The 19,126-nt window shown below is 37.2% G+C and overlaps 1 protein-coding gene across 4 annotated transcripts in view; it reads right to left on the bottom strand.

Moving 5' to 3' along the window:
• LOC129639724 (putative bifunctional UDP-N-acetylglucosamine transferase and deubiquitinase ALG13) overlaps positions 1 to 19,126 on the bottom strand; it is a 59,314-nt gene that overhangs the window by 38,085 nt on the left and 2,103 nt on the right. For all 4 annotated transcript variants that reach the window (XM_055564923.1, XM_055564921.1, XM_055564922.1 and 1 more), the window contains exons 3-11: positions 17,581 to 17,631; positions 16,788 to 16,834; positions 14,433 to 14,505; positions 9,678 to 9,759; positions 9,312 to 9,474; positions 3,697 to 3,772; positions 2,593 to 2,701; positions 953 to 1,017; positions 534 to 634 (exon numbers count right to left, since the gene is read on the bottom strand). In XM_055564923.1, coding sequence (XP_055420898.1) covers positions 534 to 634; positions 953 to 1,017; positions 2,593 to 2,701; positions 3,697 to 3,772; positions 9,312 to 9,474; positions 9,678 to 9,759; positions 14,433 to 14,505; positions 16,788 to 16,834; positions 17,581 to 17,631 — 767 coding nt within the window. The remainder of the gene's footprint in view (positions 1 to 533; positions 635 to 952; positions 1,018 to 2,592; positions 2,702 to 3,696; positions 3,773 to 9,311; positions 9,475 to 9,677; positions 9,760 to 14,432; positions 14,506 to 16,787; positions 16,835 to 17,580; positions 17,632 to 19,126) is intronic.

Genomic DNA, 19,126 nt, shown 5'->3' with positions numbered 1-19,126 from the left:
GCTGAGAGTCTGGTTGCTAGGGCAGCACAGCCTAGTTTAATGGTTCTCAAAGTGTACCAACAGCATTAGTATCACCTGGAAACTTATTACAAGTTCAAAGTCTTGGACCCCACCACAAACTTACTAAATCAAACTTTGGGGACAGAGCTCATCAATCTGAATTTTAACAAGCTCTCCATGTAATTCTGGGGTATGTTAAAGTTTGAGAATGAATGGACTAGCCTAATTTGATATTGGCAGAGGCTCAGTTAGCAAACTAGCTTTCAAATTAGTATAAATTTATATCAGAATTTTGTTGTTCTTAATATTTCTAATAAGTTGGCTATTACCTAGGATTTCAAAACTTATGCATAGACTTACTGAAATTTCATACTTCATCACATGCTTTTACAAATCAAAATAAGTCATCTTAGGCCAGTACCAGATATAACTTTGTTCTCTTACTAGCATCCTGGTAATTCTCAATTTAATACTATAAAAAGGCATCAAGAGCCAAAGATTTTAGTTAATTCAACAAATTATTATATTCTTACTTTTCTGCCAGCTCTTCAATGAAGACTGTTACTGAACTGTTTTCATTTCCAACTTCCTGAATATGAGCATTATAATATCTTCCACCTGATTCCAAGCGAACCTGAAAGAGGGGAAGAGACAGTAAGAACACATCTAGTCTTGAGTCTATCAGCAGATCTGGCTTTTGCTAAGCAAAAATACTTCTTCTCCATACTGAATGGAGTTCAGTATCTACTTATTAAAGCAGCTGATAATAAACACTGCCAGTCCAGTTCAATGGAGGCAGCACAAGCTGAAAAAGCTTTACACTTTACATATAATCACAAGTTTGTAATTAAAACCTAACATAAACATTAATTAGTTTTGTTAATCACATATTAATGACTAAAACCACAATCTCAGAAAAACAAATTACTGATTCTTTAAAGAAGAAACTAACCTGACATTTGTCTCCCAAATAGTACTGTCTCCCAGCATACTCCATATAATCAGATTTTTGAAGTTCTATTAAAAGAAAATGAAGATTCAAGCTCAACTGAACTGGTTCCTTTCCTGTTTTACAACAGTTCATTTTCTAATTTGTTTTTACCACAGTGTTTTTGACAATGCTACCAACCCCTATAATCTAAAATCTGTAGGGAAAATGTCCTGAAGCAGGGTTCCCCAACCTCCAGGATCTAATGCCTGATGATCTGAGGTGGAGCTGATGTAATAATAAAAATAAAGTGCACAATACATGTAACATGCTTGAACCATCCCAAAACCATTCCCCTCCCGGTCCATGGAAAAACTGTCTTCCACAAAATCAGTCCCTAGTGACAAAAAGGTGGGGGACCACTGTCCTGAAAGGTCTTTCCATCACTCTTAACAGGTTATTACTGTGGTTAATTTAAGGAGATTTGCCAGAATAGTTCTGTGCTATAAGACACAAATAAGTGGAAACTTAGAGGTTGTAATCTTAGAATTAGTCATACACCAATAAGGTTCAATTTGAAAGTAACGCTTCAATTTTTTTAAGAAAATAAAAAAAAAAAGAAAAAGAAACACTACGCAGCTGCTTCAAAGCAATACAGTTTTCCCCTGAACAACATGGGTTTGAACTGCAGGGATCCACTCATATGTAGATTTTTTTTAATAGTACTACAAATACTGAGGTTGGTTGAATCTGAGGATGTGGAACTGTGGATACAGAGGAATTGGGAATACTGAGGGCAGATTACAAATTATATCTGGATTTTCAACTGCTTGGAGGATCAGTGACCCTAACCTTCATGTTGTTCAAGGGTCAACTGTATTTTTAGCAATTTATTGTGTTCTACAAGGTATTAATCTCATTCTAGATTATTAACTATACCTAGGCTCACCACCAAGGTCCAAGGAGTTGAATATGAAACATTAAAGGCTACACTGATGGCAGAACTTTAAGACCTAATTTGATCAACTTAGTTATAAGGAGAGAGAAACAATTACCTATTTCAAGGGTTGGCAAATTTTCTCTGTAAAAAGCCAGATGATAAATATTTTAAAGAATGTAGGCCATACAGACTCTGTTGCAACTATTTAAATCTGTCATAAAACCTTATGGTCACTGAGAATTGAATATAATTTTCATGTGTCACAACATATTGTTCTTTTAATTTTTCCCTGCCACTTAAAAATAGAAAACCATTCTTAGTTCATGGACCATAAAAAACAGGTAGCAGATTGGATTTGTCTCACATGTCACAGTTTGCTAACACTTGACCTATTTATCTATCATCCATCTTAACACATTAAACTTAAGTGGAACTTATATCCACTTACAATTCTGGTACTCTTAAAGTTATCTAAAGACAGAGTCTTTGCAAAGTTGAAGTCCCTGATGAACATCACACTCTAAAAGATCCCTCACCAATTCTATCCCTATTTGCTTCCTCCTTTGGACTTAAATCATGTATTGAGTAGGCTAAAAAGTACCATATAAACATATAAACGTGTTTTTCATAACCATGGTTTGAAAACATCTCTTATTTAAAAAGAATTTGCAAAATTGTTCTCCTAGATCTGCCAGGATTCAAAAATATCCTGTTATTTCATTACCTTTTCTGCTGTCCAACCAAACATCAAATTCTACATTACGATAGATTTCTGGATCCAGGGCTTTGAGCACCTTATAGGGGAAGAGCATCTTTGATGGATTTTCTGGAGACTAAAACAAAAATAATCATGCTACAACTCACCATCCTTAAGTCTTCCTTCTATGAAGAAGGAAGAAATAAGCTTCTTTTCCTTTTTATAAAACTATGTACATATAGGCCTTTCCTTCTTTATTAAAAGAAATAAAAACCACGATAACTTTTACTGTGTATTTTAAAAAGCAGGAGTCTAAATAAGTAATATGCAGAAATATAAAAGGTTATAGATGACAGAAGGGAAATGTTTTCTAAAGCATCCAATAACTCAGGACATATATAAATCAATGCAACACAGACAAGAATTAAAGATTCAGTCAGGGCTATTCAACAAGTCTCATCTTGATATACACACAGAGGTGCAAGTGTTTCTGTACCCTAAAGTCACCTGGACAAATCTGAAAACTACTTCGTTTTGATCAAAATCTGTTACAATTTCCAAAGAATTAGCTTTTTCTTCTGCTTTCCTAGAATGGCATGGTATTCCATACTGTTTTCAAATTACCAGTACTTGAGGGCATACACAAAGATTGTTTTAGTAATATTTGCCCTATTTAACTAGTCTCAAACTGAAGGTCTGCTTGATTTTAGACCTATACAGATGGTAAAATTCCTCCTGCTTCTCTAACTAGGATTACTGTCTATTTTTTTTGAGTAAAACAGGAATAAACATTCTCTTTAATGACAAAAAGAAACCTTAGCAACAGAAGATTGACTGCAAACCAAATATCCACTAGGTTTCTAATATTACTTTAACTTGAAAACAACAGCTTCTGAAATTTCTGAAGTGTTCAGAGTAAGCTTTGGAAAAAAATTACAACTCCATAAGAATAAAAATTAAGAGAACATTAAGCACACATTTTACATTTTCAGAGCGAGACTTCCACAAAGGAAAACATCAGCTCCTCCCCCACCCTATATAACTAAAATGGACCATCTGACCTTTACTAGTTTAACTTATAATATTGCAAACCAAGATTATGAAAATTATTTGCCCTAGAAGATCTCAAACCTTTGTTTCGTCTGTTCCTTGATTGTACCCCTCTGGTATATTTTCAACATTGCAGCAGGCACCCCACTCTTCAGTCCTAATTGAAAAGATTTAGAACAAAGAGCTTTATATAAATGCAGTAGCTAAGCAGTCTTAAGTTTAATGACTATACCACCACCTAGTGGTAAAGTAGTTCAGTTCTAAAAATGAGGCAAATATTTTTTTCATCCCAATATCCCAACATTATGCTTCTTTTTCTTAAAGTACGTGCTACTTACACCTTCTGTATTTCACCCCTCCTGTGAGGAAAAAATCTTAAGATGGTCCCTATGGTCCCCACCTACTGGTGTTCACATGCTTGTACGATTCCCCTCTAAGCCTGCATCTAACCAATAGACAGGATGTATATCATTATATACATGATGTATAGTATTCTTGCCTTGAGAAACCCATGAAGAGTATGAAAAGGCAAAAAGATAGGTCACTGAAACATGAACTCCTCAGATCGGTAGGTGCCCAATATGCTACTAGAGATGAGCAGAGAAATAACTGCAGAAAGAATGAAGAGACAGAAGCAAAGCAAAAACAACACCCAGTGGTGGATGTGACTGGTGATAGAAGCAAAGTCCAATGCTGTAAAGAGCAATATTGCATAGGAACCTGGAATGTTAGGTCCATGAATGAAGGCAAATTGGAAGCGGTCAAACACAGGAGATGGCAAGATGTGAACGTCGACATTTTAGGAATCAGCGAACTATAATGGACTGGAATGGGTGAATTTAACTCAGATGACCATTATGTCTACTACTGCGGGCAGGAATCCCTCAGAAGAAATGGACTAGCCATCATGGTCAACAAAAGAATCCGAAGTGCAGTACTTGGATGCAATCTCAAAAACAACAGAATGATCTCTGTTCATTTAAAAGGCAAACCATTCAATATCATGGTAATCCAAGCCTACGCCCCAACCACTAACACTAAAGAAGCTGAAGTTGAACAGTTCTATGAAGACCTACAAGACCTTTTAGAACTAACACCCCAAAAAGATGTCCTTTTCGTTATAGGGGACTGAAATGCACAAGTAGGAAGTCAAGAAACACCTGGAGTAACAGGCAAATTTGGCCTTGGAGTACAGAATGAAGCAGGGCAAAGGCTAATAGAGTTTTGCCAAGAGAACACACTGGTCATAGCAAACACCCTCTTCCAACAACACAAGAGAAGACTCTACACATGGACATCACCAGATGGCCAACACCGAAATCAGACTGGTTATATTCTTTGCAGCCAAAGATGGAGAAGCTCTACACGGTCAGCAAAAACAAGACCAGGAGCTGACTGTGGCTTAGATCATGAACTCCTTATTGTCAAATTCAGACTTAAATTAAAGAAAGTAGGGAAACCCACTAGACCACTCAGGTATGACCTAAATCAAATCCCTTACGATTATACAGTGAAAGTGAGAAATAGATTTAAGGGAATAGATCCGATAGAGTGCCTAATGAATTATGGACAGAGGTGTGTGACACTGTATTGGAGACAGGGATAAAGACCATCCCCATGGAAAAGAAATGCAAAAAACACCAAAATGGCTGTCTGAGGAGGCCTTACAAATAGCTATGAAGAGAAGAGAAGTGAAAAGCAAAGGAGAAAATGAAAGATATAAGCATTTGAATGCAGAGTTCCAAAGAATAGCAAGGAGAGATAAGAAAGCCTTCCTCAGCGATCAGTGCAAAGAAACAGAGGAAAACAATAGAATGGGAAAGACTAGAGACCTCTTCAAGAAAATTAGAGATACCAAGGGAACATTTCATGCAAAGATGGGCTCAAAAAAGGACAGAAATGGTATGGACCTAACAGAAGCAGAAGATATTAAGAAGAGGTGGCAAGAATACACAGAAGAACTGTACAAAAAAGATCTTCATGACCAAGATAATCACGATGGTGTGATCACTCACCTAGAGCCAGACATCCTGGAATGTGAAGTCAAGTGAGCCTTAGGAAACAACACTACAAAGCTACTGGAGGTAACTGAATTCCAGTTGAGCTATTTCAAATCCTAAAAGATGATGCTGTGCAAGTGCTGCATTCAATACACCAGCAAATTTGGAAAACTCAGCAGTGGCCACAGGACACGAAAAGGTTAGTTTTCATTTCAATCCTGAAGAAGGGCAATGCCAAAGAATGTTCAAACTACCACACAATTGCATTCATCTCACATGCTAGCAAAGTAATGATCAAAATTCTCCAAGCCAGGCTTCAACAGTACATAAACTGTGAACTTTCAGAGGTTCAACTTGGATTTAGAAAAGGCAGAGGAACCAGAGATCAAATTGCCAACATCTGTTGGATCATAGAAAATGCAAGAGAATTTCAGGAAAACATCTACTTCTTTATTGATTACACCAAAGCCTTTGACTGCGTAGACCACAACGAACTGTGGAAAATTCTTAAAGAGATGAGAATACCAGACCACCTGACCTGCCTCCTGAGAAATCTGTATGCAGGTCAGGAAGCAACAGTTAGAGCTGGACATCGAACAACAGACTGGTTCCAAATAGGAAAAGGAGTACATCAAGGCTGTATATTGTCACCCTGCTTATTTAACTTATACTCAGAGTACATCATGAGAAACACTGGGCTGGATGAAGCACAAGCTGGAATCAAGACTGCCAGGAGAAATATCAATAACATCAGATATGCAGATGACACCACCCTTATGGCAGAAAGTGAAGAAGAACTAAAGAGCCTCTTGATAAAAGTGAAAGAGGAGAGTAAAAAGGCTGGCTTAAAATGCAACATTCAGAAAACTAATAATCCATCTGGTCCCATCACTTCTTGGCAAACAGATGGGGAAACAGTGGCTGACTTTATTTTGGGGGGCTCCAAAATCACTACAGATGGTGACTGCAGCCTTGAAATTAAAAGATGCTTACTCCTTGGAAGGTAAGTTATGACCAACCTAGAGAGCATATTAAAAAGCAGAGAGATTACTTTGCCAACAAAGGTCCGTCTAGTCAAAGCTATGGGTTTTGCAATAGTCATGTATGGATGGGAGAGCTGGACTATAAAGAAAGCTGAGTGCCGAAGAATTGATGCGTTTGAACTGTGATGTTGTGGAAGACTCTTGAGAGTCCCTTGGACTGCAAGGAGATCCAACCAGTCCATCATAAAGGAAATCATTCCTGAATATTCATTGGAAGGACTGATGCTGAAACTCCAATACTTTGGCCACCTGATGCAAAGAGCTGACTCCTTTGAAGACCCTGATGCTGGGAAAGATTGAAGGTGGGAGGAGAAGGGGACGACAGAGGATGAGGTGGTTGGATGATATCACCAACTCCATGGACATGAGTTTGGGTAAATTCCGCTAGTTGGTGATGGACAGCAAGGCCTGGCATGCTGCAGTCCATGGGGTTGCAAAGAGTTGGACACGACTGAGGGACTGAATTGAACTGAACTGATATCATTACACTGAATAACAATGTAGTGCCTGTCTTGCTGATCTCTCTCTCTTTTGCTGACTATAAGGAATCAGCCATGTTCACCAACCCCATGCCGCAATGAGCTGAGGGTTATCTCTTGTTGTCAACAAAAAGCTGAAGTTCTTAGTCCTAGAGCTGCATGGAATTGAATAACACCAAGAACCACCTGGATTTTTTCCCAGTTAAAGCTCCAGATGATAACTCAATCTTGATCAAAACCCTCATTACATTCTTGTGACATCCTAAGCAGAAGACCCAGCTAAGCTGTGCCCAGATTCCTAACCCACATAAACTATGAGATAAGAATGTTGTTTTAAGCTCCTAAGTTTGTGGAAATATTGTTATGTAGCAGAAAATTACTAATACACCTTGCCTTCCTACTACTTTAAGTTTCTGTAGGCCTCGGGTGTTTTTTTTAAATTGGAGGATAATCGCTTTACAATGTTGTGGTGGTCTCTGCCATACACCAATGTGAATCAGTCATAATTTTATATATATATATATATATATATGTATGTGTGTGTGTGTGTGTGTGTGTGTGTGTGTGTATATCCCCTCCCTCTTGAACCTCCTTCCCTCCCGCCATTCCACCCCTCTACGTCATCACAGAGCACCAGATTGGGCTCCCTGTGTTATACAGCAGCTTCCTGCTAGTTATCTATTTTACGCATTGGTAGCGTATGTATGTCAATGCTACTTTCTCGATTTGTCTACCCTCTCCTTCCCCCGCTGTGTCCACCAGTCTGTTCCCTAAAACTAAGCCTCAAGTTCTTAGGATGAATAATCAGTGAAGCATGAAGCAACTTCTACCCTGATATAAATGGTTGCCACCCCCCACACCCCTAATACAGTCATCTCTTGGTATCCATGGGAGATTGGGTCCAGGACCGCAGGCAGGTACCAAGTTCAAGATTCTCAAGTCCCTCAAGCCTTTTATATCCACAGGCTCCACATCTGGATTGGGAGTGCTGACTGTAAGTTTGTTTGTTTAAAAAAAACCTCTTTATCCAAAAAAAGAAAAAACCAAGCATTAAACATTCAAGAAATAGAACTGCAAGATAACAAAAAGGTTACATCTGACAAGCATGAAACCTATCTGAATTCCAGACAGAAGAATCAGGAAGAAATATAAGATGACAGCTACTTTATGATCTCAAAGTTTTTGACTTAATCTGTTCAACACAGCTGCTTCCTAAAAGGTCACACAATGTATACTTCTAGTGAGTACCAAAGGCAGACACTCAAAAGTGCCTAAAACTCCCCTTTAGCCTGAGAGATTCTTTTCTGGTAGCTGGATATATGTGTCAAGTAACCACTATGAACCTCAGTTACCATCTACAAATCGATGTACTGATTTAGAACTAGTTGTTCCCCACCCTCAAGTGTGGTCATGGCCTACCTGTATAGAATATTTGGGTATACTTGCTTAAAAAGTAGATTCCTGGCCCTATTCTGACCTTCAATTCTAAAAAGAGGCCCCAAAAGGTGCCTTTCTAAACAACCGCCCTAAGTAATTTGTATATAAGTTTGAGAATCATGGGATTAGACAGTTCTAAAGTTTCTTTTAGCAACTAAAAAACTGATTCTGGGGTCAGACTCAAGATGTGTCAGGAGGGAAAAATCCCCCCCCCCACCCCTCTTGAGTTCTTTTGGCTGGACTAAAAATTGACACAAGACAGATTAACAGGAGAACAGGAATAAAGAATGATTCTGACTTGGATCAAACACCCAAAGCCTGAGTGTTTCACAATGCAACATATCTTTTGGTAAAACGTCTCTTCTCCCATTAAAAAATGTATATCCCTGTACATAAGAGCATACATATATACATACATGTGTGTGTACATGAAGTTGGCCCCTTCATTTCAGCAGGTTCCACATTCTCAAACAACTGCAGATGGAACTGGTTGAACTTGTGGATGCAGAGCCAATGGATATGGAGAGGGCCGACTGCACATACTACACTTTATTTAAGGGACTTGAGCATTGAGCGTTTTGGTGTTTGCAGGGGTCCTGGCACCAATCCCCTGCAAATGTTGAGAGATGACTATATAGAAGTAGTCTAAATCACAAGCCTGCCAGGTCCCTTCCAATTTCAAATGATGCACAGAAACAAGATGATCCTATAGCTGACATCCCTTTTCCCTTTGTTACCTATCTTGAGTTGAACTCTTGTAATCAATATGGATATCCTCATTGCCAGTCACAGCACTGTTCCTGTTCTTCTTGGAACCACTTCGAAACAACTCAACTGCAGTCTTCAACTCTTCTTCATCCACAACAAACACATCTTTATAGAGAATTTCATACAATACAGCTAAAGGAAAAACAAATAATCAAGACTCCAGTTGTCAAATAAGAGTTTTTCATAACAAAGTGAAAATAGCTATAATCCAGTATACAAATTCAACAGGCACCAACAAAGTTTTAGAAGAGCTACTTATGGTAGACCCCCCAATTTGAAGATTGGCAACAAACCATCTGAAAGCACACCCAAACATTCATAAAGCCTTAACATACCTTGACAAACAGCTGCACTTGACTGAAATTGCTTTGAGTACACTGAATCATAATGACCATTACTTGAATAGCAGAGTAGAATCTGAAAAAAAAACACACAGCAAGTAAAGTTAATGTTAGACATCTTACAACCCTGAAATATTTGAAGTTGCTAATCAGAAATCAAAAATTAAATATATTTGCTTTTTAAAAAAAGTAACTTTCAGATTCCACATGTGATATCATACAGTATTTGTCTTTCTCTATTTGACTCACTTCACTTAGCATATATGTCAATTAAATCTCAATAGAGCTGGGAAAAAAGCAACTTTAAAATCTAAATAAAGATAAATGAAACCTGTATGCCATTAAAAGATTTTCTGGACAGTGACCTTTATTTTTTTACTTTTATTTTTTAATAAGTGAAAAGAATCTGAAAAATAAATATATATTATATATATATATATAATATATATATAACTGAATCACCCCATTACACACCTGAAGCTAGCACAATACAGTAAACCAACCATGTCCATAAAAAAAATATTTTCCAAAGTGGTTATGCAATTTATACTCATACTAGCAGTATACTAGAGAGTTTAAGTTACTCCAAATACTTGACACAATTTTCCATCCTTTTATTCTTTTTTAACTGTTTTGAAGTTGTTTTTGTAATTTTTTGTTCCTTTCTTCTGTTCTCTTCCCTTATGAGCCAATGACTTCCTCTAATCTTAACATTTGGATTGTTTTCTCTATTATGTGAGTGTATGTATTATAGATTTCTGGTTTGCAGTTAACATTAAATTTATATATGACAATCTCTCTACATATATGTGATGATTTTAAACTGCTGATCTCTTAATTCCAGATGCATTTTATCAACTGCATTTTTACCCTTCTCCCCTCATTACTGTTTTGACATATTTTACATCTATTTTGTGTATCCCTTAACTGATTATGGATATAGATATTTCACTACTTTGTCTTTTAACCTTCTTACCATCTTTGTATGTGGTTGATTTCCAAAAAGATGTGGTTTATACACACACACACCCCCCAGAACATTACTCAGACAAAAAAAAAAAAAAAGAATGAAATAATAGCATTTGCAGCAGCATGAATGGACCTAGAGATAATCGTGCTAAGGGAGGTAAGACAGTTACTTTTAAATGTCAAGATTAAAACCACTACTAAGGTAACACTCTCAGCCTCAATAACATTCCTGATAATATACCACACAAGTCCTGATTTATAAATTTGCAAAAGATGGGAACTTTTACAAATTGAGTGAATATAACAGAAATCCTAACAGAAGTCAAAAGATATAGCTTAACTTCTAAAAATGGAGAAAACAGGATAAATACACCTAAATCCCAAACTTAAGACTATAGGGGAAGAATTTCAATTTATTCAAAATGTTATTCACTGTATTTTATAGCAGTGTACCAATATGCTATATAGGAGCAATACTACTAAACCTCCTCTTAAATGCAAATACTGCTTGGGGTGGGTGAAACTTTGCAACTTAAATTTTTTGTGTTTTACTTTAGCTTGATATGCCCTCTCAGAACTTTGAAATGGATTATATTGATAGAGTTGTGATTTCAAAAAAAAAAAAAGACTAGGGAAGAATAATAGACCTGGGGTCAGAGAACTGGTTTACTGGGAGAAATTAGCCAGGGTAGTGTAGGAAAGTAGAAAAAAAGAGTGTTTACGATAATTTTCTACTAAGGAAACTTGGTGACACTATCCTCTTATAGATCACAGAGAATTCTCTTTGTTACCTCAGGTTGGTGATGCCAGAGGTGGCTTCAAAATGAAATAGACTTGATCACTTGGGATTACATCCCTTACACAAGATTGGAGGTTTTTGAACAAAAATTCAAAAAGGTCTTAGACAGATTTATATAAACAGATTTCATCATATGGATCCAGGGAGCATTTTTACTGAAATAATTTGGTTAGTAAGCCTGGCCTTTATTTTTTTTTATTTTATTTTATTTTTAAACTTTACAAAATTGTATTAGTTTTGCCAAATATCAAAATGAATCCGCTACAGGTATACATGTGTTCCCCATCCTGAACCCTCCTCCCTTCTCCCTCCCCATACCATCCCTCTGGGTCGTCCCAGTGCACCAGCCCCAAGCATCCAGTATCGTGCATCGAACCTGGACTGGCAACTCGTTTCATACATGATATTTTACATGTTTCAATGCCATTCTCCCAAATTTTCCCACCCTCTCCCTCTCCCACAGAGTCCATAAGACTGTTCTATACATCAGTGTCTCTTTTGCTGTCTCGTACACAGGGTTATTGTTACCATCTTTCTAAATTCCATATATATGCGTTAGTATACTGTATTGGTGTTTTTCTTTCTGGTTTACTTCACTCTGTATAATAGGCTCCAGTTTCATCCACCTCATTAGAACTGATTCAAATGTAATTGTTTGAAAAAATTAGAGATTGAAGCAATCAGCTAACAAATTAACTCTTGCTTCTATGCCTTTGCATATAGTGTTTCCTCTGAATAGACTGCCCTTCATATTTGTTAGATTCATTTTTTGGATATTCCACTTAAATATCACAACTACCATGAAACTTTCTGTACTCCCTCAAGCACAGTGAAGGGCTTTTTCTTCTATGCTCCTTGCAAATATTTCTATTATAAAATATATCACTGCACTGTATCATTTACATGTCTGTCTTCATAAGAAAAGGGCAAGGATTCTGCTTTATTAATTTTGGTATCCCCAAAGCCAGTCAATTGCCTGGTACACTATAGGGGCTTAATGTTTACTGAACAAATTGGCAGTACTACTGATAAAATATTATTTTAAATACTATTGATGGAAAAAAAAAAAAAAGGGAAATACTTGACTTTCCAGGTGGCACTAGTGGTAAAGAATCCGCCTGCCAGTGCAGGAGACATAAAAAACACGAGTTCAATCCCGGGTCAGGAAGATCCCCTGGAGAAGGAAATGGCAACCCACTCCAGTATTCTTGCCTAGAGAATCCCATAGAGAGAGGACCCTGGCGGGCTACAGTCCATGGGGTCACAAAGAGTCGGACACAACTGAAGCGACTTAGCACACGTTGGTAAAATAATTAACATGTTCCACTTTATACTTACAATTGAAGTTATCTCTTGCATCCTGTTCAGTCTTTTTTATTCTTAATGCCACTTGCCTAGTTCAGGTCTTCTATCTAGATTAATGTAATATTCTAACAGTTCTACCACTGTCTAGTCTTTTCTTACTATCAAAATGCTGCCTGAATTTTGCTCTATGGTATGAAACAGACAAAACTCAAGTACTGTGTAATCTGTATTCACTAATCAAATCATGTGGATAGAAGGGTGTTCTTAAAAACTCTTTGGAAGAAAAGCTGTATGCTGAAAAACAACTTGTTTACCTGCTGAGAGTTCTCAACCAACACAACAACCTCCTACTATTTTTCCAGGCACTTTACTAGACAGTAGTTTAGCACAATGTCCCTATACTTAAGAAACTTTCAGACTAATAAGAAAAACAGACATGAAAACATATATAAGGTGATAAACACTATAATTACTTGGGTGATGCTAAAGGAACAAAAAGGGAGGAAGTAACTCCAGGGGAGTTGGTAAGGTTTCAAAGAAACTAACATTTTAGATACATAGGAAATCATGAAAGCTGGACACTCTGGCCTCATGATATACTAAGGCTGAAGGACAATGAAGCTGGAGAGGTTTGGGACCCTGGCAAAAAGTGAAGAGGAACTAAAGAGCCTCTTGATGAAGGTGAAAGAGGAAAGTGAAAAAGCTGGCTTAAAACTCAACATTCAAAAAACTAAGATCATGGCATCTGGTCCCATCACTTCATGGCAAATAGATGGGAAAACAGTGGAACCAGTGACAGACTTTTTTCTTGGGCTCCAAAATCACTGAAGATGGTGACTGCAGCCTTGAAATTAAAAGATGCTTGCTCCTTGGAAGAAAAGCTATGACAAACCTAAACAGCATATTAAAAAGCAGAGACTTACTTTACTGACAAATGTCTGTAGTCAAAACTATGGGTTTTCCAGTAGTCATGTATGGATGTGAGAATTGGACCATAAAGAAAGCTGAGCACTGAAGAATTGATGCTTTTGAACTGTGGTGTTGGAGAAGACTCTTGAGAGTCCCTTGGACTGCAAGGAGATCCAACCAGTCCATCCTAAAGGAGATCCGTCCTGAATATTCAGCGGAGGGACTGATGCCAAAGCTGAAGCTCCAATACCTGATGAAAAGAGCTGACTCACTGGAAAAGACTGATGCTGGAAAAGATTGATGGTAGGAGAAGGGGAAGACAGAGGAGGAGACAGTTGGGATGGCATCACTGACTCAATGGATATGAGTTTGAGCAAGCTCCAGGAGATGGTGAAAGACAGGGAAGCCTGGCGTGCTGCAGTCCATGGGGTCACAAAGAGTCTGACACAACTGAGCGACTGAACAACAACAAGGGCACTGAATGTCCTTCTTCAGAGTTTGATCCTATCTTCTAATCAGTGAAGAGTCAATTAGGGTTTTGGGTGGGTTTTTTCCTACTACAGAGGGGTGACAGGATCAGGTTGTTCAGAAAGATAGCTAACAATACTAAGGCTAACTTGAGATGAAAAGTCTTGCTTGTAAAAAAGCTTGGCTTTTAGACTGTGCTTATTTTTCATTAATTGGTTTAAAAAAGGATGATTTGTTGATAGCAAACTGGTAGTATCATTCAATTTTTTATTTTAGTAAACACTCACTTATCTTCTTACCTTGTCTTCATAGCCATTATCTGTGACAGAAGTTGGAGGCTTGCCAGGATAGCGATAAAGAATGAAATCCCGACTACATGGGTAGAAAACAAAGATGGATGAGAAGAGACAATTTAGTATACACAAGAAATAGTTATAGGAACAAATAGTTGTGCTTTTAAACTGCCTACTTTGTTCATATAAAATAACTCAAATGTTTAAGAGGTTAAATTTTAATTCAGCATAGCTAGCTAACTGTCCCCGGAGAAGGCAATGGCACCCCACTCCAGTACTCTTGCCTGGAAAATCCCATGGGTGGAGGAGCCTGGTAGGGGGCTGTCCATGGGGTCGCTACGAGTCGGACATGACTGAGCGACTTCACTTTCACTTTTCACTTTCATGCATCGGAGAAGGAAATGGCAACCCACTCCAGTGTTCTTGCCTGGAGAATCCCAGGGACGGGGGAGCCTGGTGGCCTGCCGTCTATGGGGTCGCACAGAGTCGGACATGACTGAAGCGACTTAGCAGCAGCAGCAGCTAACTGTCCCTAAAGTCCTATGCATTTTAATTTGAGGAAAGGAGGAGTAAAGAAGATAAACTTCCCACTGTATGAATATCTGTAAGTTTTGGAGGCTATTTATTTAAAGCAGGGGTTGGCAAAATTTTCTTGGTAAATGAAAAATTTTCTTGGTAAATGACCAGATAACAAACATATGGCTTTTGCAGGCTATATGATTTACTTAACTTTGACTTTCTAGCCTGAAAGCAGCCATAGACAATGTATAAACAAATGTACATGATTATGTTCCAATAATGCTTTATTTATGGACACTGCAATTTGACTTTTTTTTTTTTTTTTTAGCTCTTGGCAGTAGTTTATTATTTAGAAATAGAGATGACCATGGACATTTGTGAAATTCTGTGCTTAAAGTGAGTCGGTGAGTGAGTGATGGTCGCTCAGTCATGTCCGACTCTTTGCGACCCCATGGACTGGAGCCCACCAGGCTCCTCTGTCCATGGAATCTCGAGGCAAGAATACTGGAGTGGGTTGCCATTTCCTTCTCCATGCAATTTGACTTTTACATAATTTTCATATGCCATGAAATGTTATTCTTCTTTTGATTTTTTTTAAACCATTTAAAAAATTTTAAAAAGCATTCTTAGCTAGAGCCATACAAAAACAAAAAGAAGGCCAATTTAAAAACTGGTCCCCTATTTAAAAGCATCATCTGATTAGCTACCTGCTCAATACCTCTTCTGTATTACTTCTTGCTGGATTTAGTGAAGGATAAGCAGACTGCAAAACACTACCTTTGAACAAGTTCCCATACAAGAGAGTTCTGACTCTATCAAGGTATGTTCCATCTCACATCCTAAGAATGAAGAAGTCATCCACAGATCCAACTCCTTAAGTGAACAAGATTCCCTACAACCCACATTTTATAGCTATTTTCAAAAGCCTATGCTTTCAGAAATGCTACTTTGCAGTTTTAAAGACCTAAACAGAACTTTCAAAGCAATAGAGCTGTTGCTGCTGCTAAGTCGCTTCAGTTGTGTCCGACTCTGTGCAACCCCATAGACGGCAGCCCACCAGGCTCCCCGTCCCTGGGATTCTCCAGGCAAGAATACTGGAGTGGGTTGCCACTTCCTTCTCCAATGCATGAAAGTGAAAAGTGAAAGTGAAGTCACTCAGTCGTATCCAACTCCTAGCGACCCCATGGACTGCAGCCTACCAGGCCCCTCCATCCATGGGATTTTCCAGGCAAGAGTACTGGAGTGGGGTGCCATTGCCTTCTCCGCAAAGCAATAGAGCAGTGGCCTTCAAATTTTTACACCATTACTGCTTCTCTAAAGAACAAAGAAATACTTTTCTTAATTTCCTTATAAAAATTTATTACAACAAATATTTATCTAGTTTGTGTGTGTGTGTGTGTATATATATATATATATACACACACACATACACACACACTATAATCATATGTTTATGAACCGTGATCCTTTGAAGGATCATAAACCAATGTAATATCTAGTATCTTTTTGTCCTCAGGAAACAATTTCTACCCTGTTGGAAGTGATATTGCCCCATAGAGCATGCATGCACAAGAGGCACAAAGTTAAATATACTAAAATTCTAGAGTATTTTGATTTTCTAAAGGAATAATACTGGCAATTCTTAAAACCCTTTATTATCCCATTCAAATGGACACAAATTATGTCATTGACTTTGCTTAGACTGCTTCATTTTACGTTTCAATATATCAAACCTCAAATATTCTCAATCATTGAGGGACTCTATTAGAAATCTTACACACACACACACACACACACACACTCTCTCTCTCTCTCTCTCTCTCTCAAACAGATTCAACTTACTTATAAATTAGAGAAAGAGCTCTTATTTCCAGCTGGCCAGCACTTTCCTAAACATAAAGAGTACATAAAGTTTTTAAAAACATTCTGTACCTAGGAGGTAGAAGTTTTTGCAAGTTCAACAATTTTTTTTTAGGTGCTTAACACTGTTTTAGATGAAAAATCTGTACAATACACTATAACTTTCTTTGAGCTTGGGATACTGTGATAGTTACTTATTAACATAAACTTATTCTGAAAAAAAAAAGTCGACTTAAAGATCTTAGTTTGCTATAAGGACAGTAATATGGGAGATTTAAAAGGCACAATAAAAATGCAATTAGTGTAAGAATAGAAGCTAACAAGGTATTTAGTAAATGTGTTAAGTCTAGAACTATGCAATTTAATCACATAAAATTATTTTTTAATTAAATATGTTTATGAATCTTAGTCACATATAAAAGAAAGATAACTACAAATCAGAGAAATTATTTAATAAAAACAATGACCTCCTAGTAATATTCATTACCACCCCCCTCCCACATTAAAGTGAAAAGGTTTAGGTCAGTCCTGTTTCTGAGCAGTGTATAATTTCGCTAGTCTATGGATGATAAAATTGTTAGCACACAATTTTCAATATTCAACACAAAACAACAGGTCAATCGCCAGCCTCTCAAGTTTTGCAAGAAGTATCTGACTCAACACAGCTGGCTACTTAAGAAAATAGATTGGCTCTAGCTCAAGTGACACAGCTGAATGATATTTAGGCTACTATTCCAAATACTCTGAAAAGATTAAAGCCCATATTTGATCTTACCTTGGGATCTCCCAACCGTTCCAGGTATTTCTCAAAAGATCCCTCCACATACTTCAAAAATAAAACAAACATGACTTAACCAAATACATAGCATTACTGAAATCTGAGTATATTCTGCAACATAATCCTCCAGTGAGTTTTTGTTCAGCTGAACAATTAGAATATTAAATGACTACTTTGCACAGCACCTCAAGAAGATTTGCACATACACAAAAGTTGAATGGACAAAAGCTGGACTATTATTAAAAGTATCTTAGAAAATATCCTGGCTTATCCACATATCAGTGCATTTCATCAAATGGTATGCCTTTGAGTTTCTTTTGAAATGCCAACTTAAGCAACAATTTGCATAAATCAAGCAAGCATAATAAGTATTTAAAATTTGACAACAGACATTCATTTACAAAGTTGAACTGAGGAACTTTAAAGGGAATTTTATTAGTTTCAAAAAGAGCAAAAGGGAACTTTTAGATGATGGAAATATTTTTATATCTTGACTGCAGTGGCAGCTGTATGACTGTATATTATTGCCAAAACTTAAAACGCTAAAACATAAAATGGTGAATTTTATCGGACATAAAATATACCTCAATAAAAATTAATCTCAGGGAATATGAGATAATATACATCTAGTTCCATTCATGTGTATCACTAGACTAAAAAAAATCACTTCAATTTTTCTCAACCACCTTTTTAAACAGTTTTGAGGTATAACTGACATACAATAAACCATACATATTTAAATGACACAATTAAGTTCCAACATACATATGCACCCATGAAACCATGACAATTGTGATAGTATGTCCATCACCCCCATAAGTTGCCTTGTGTGCCTCTATAACTTCACTGATCCCAAAGCAACCAATGATCTATCTGCTGTTTTTCTATAGACTGGTTTGTAGTTTGTATTTACTACAGTTTTTTATATACTACAGTTTTATATAAAGAAAATCATACAACATGTACTTTTTGGAAGGTCTGGCTTCTTTCACTCTGCCTAATTAAGCTGAGATTCATCCAAATGGTTTTAAAATTTTACCCACATCTTTGTTACTCAAAACGTGGTCCATGAACAACAGAAGCATCACTCAGGAATTTGTTAACTGTAGAAATCTTGGGCCCCAGGTCAGATCTACTGAATCAGAATTTGTTTTTTTAACAAGATCCCCAGGTGATTGGTATGCACAAAAATATTTGAGATGCACTGCTTTACACCATGGTCTTGCATTTGAAGTAATTTCACAAATAACCCTTTCCCCAGGTGTGGTGAAGACTAATTAACTTCAAGGTAAAATGCTTCAAAATCAAGAAGGCTTCATATAGTTTTACAACTCACTGAAACCTATTGAGAAAATTAAGAGTAAACCTCGAACAGCAGGCAAATATCCACAGTATAGTCAGGAGAACAAATAGCACTGGAATGGCTAGAAGTGTATTTAAAAAAAAAAAAAAAAAGAACAGCAAAAGTAACAGCCACAGGAAAAGGCACACTTCAAATCAGACCTTGATAAAACCTCATTTTGTTAACATGTTAACAAGACTT

Source organism: Bubalus kerabau, chromosome X, assembly GCF_029407905.1.
Source record: "Bubalus kerabau isolate K-KA32 ecotype Philippines breed swamp buffalo chromosome X, PCC_UOA_SB_1v2, whole genome shotgun sequence".
In the NCBI taxonomy this organism is placed as follows: Eukaryota; Metazoa; Chordata; class Mammalia; order Artiodactyla; family Bovidae; genus Bubalus; species Bubalus kerabau.
This window is presented reverse-complemented; position numbering and strand designations above follow the sequence as displayed.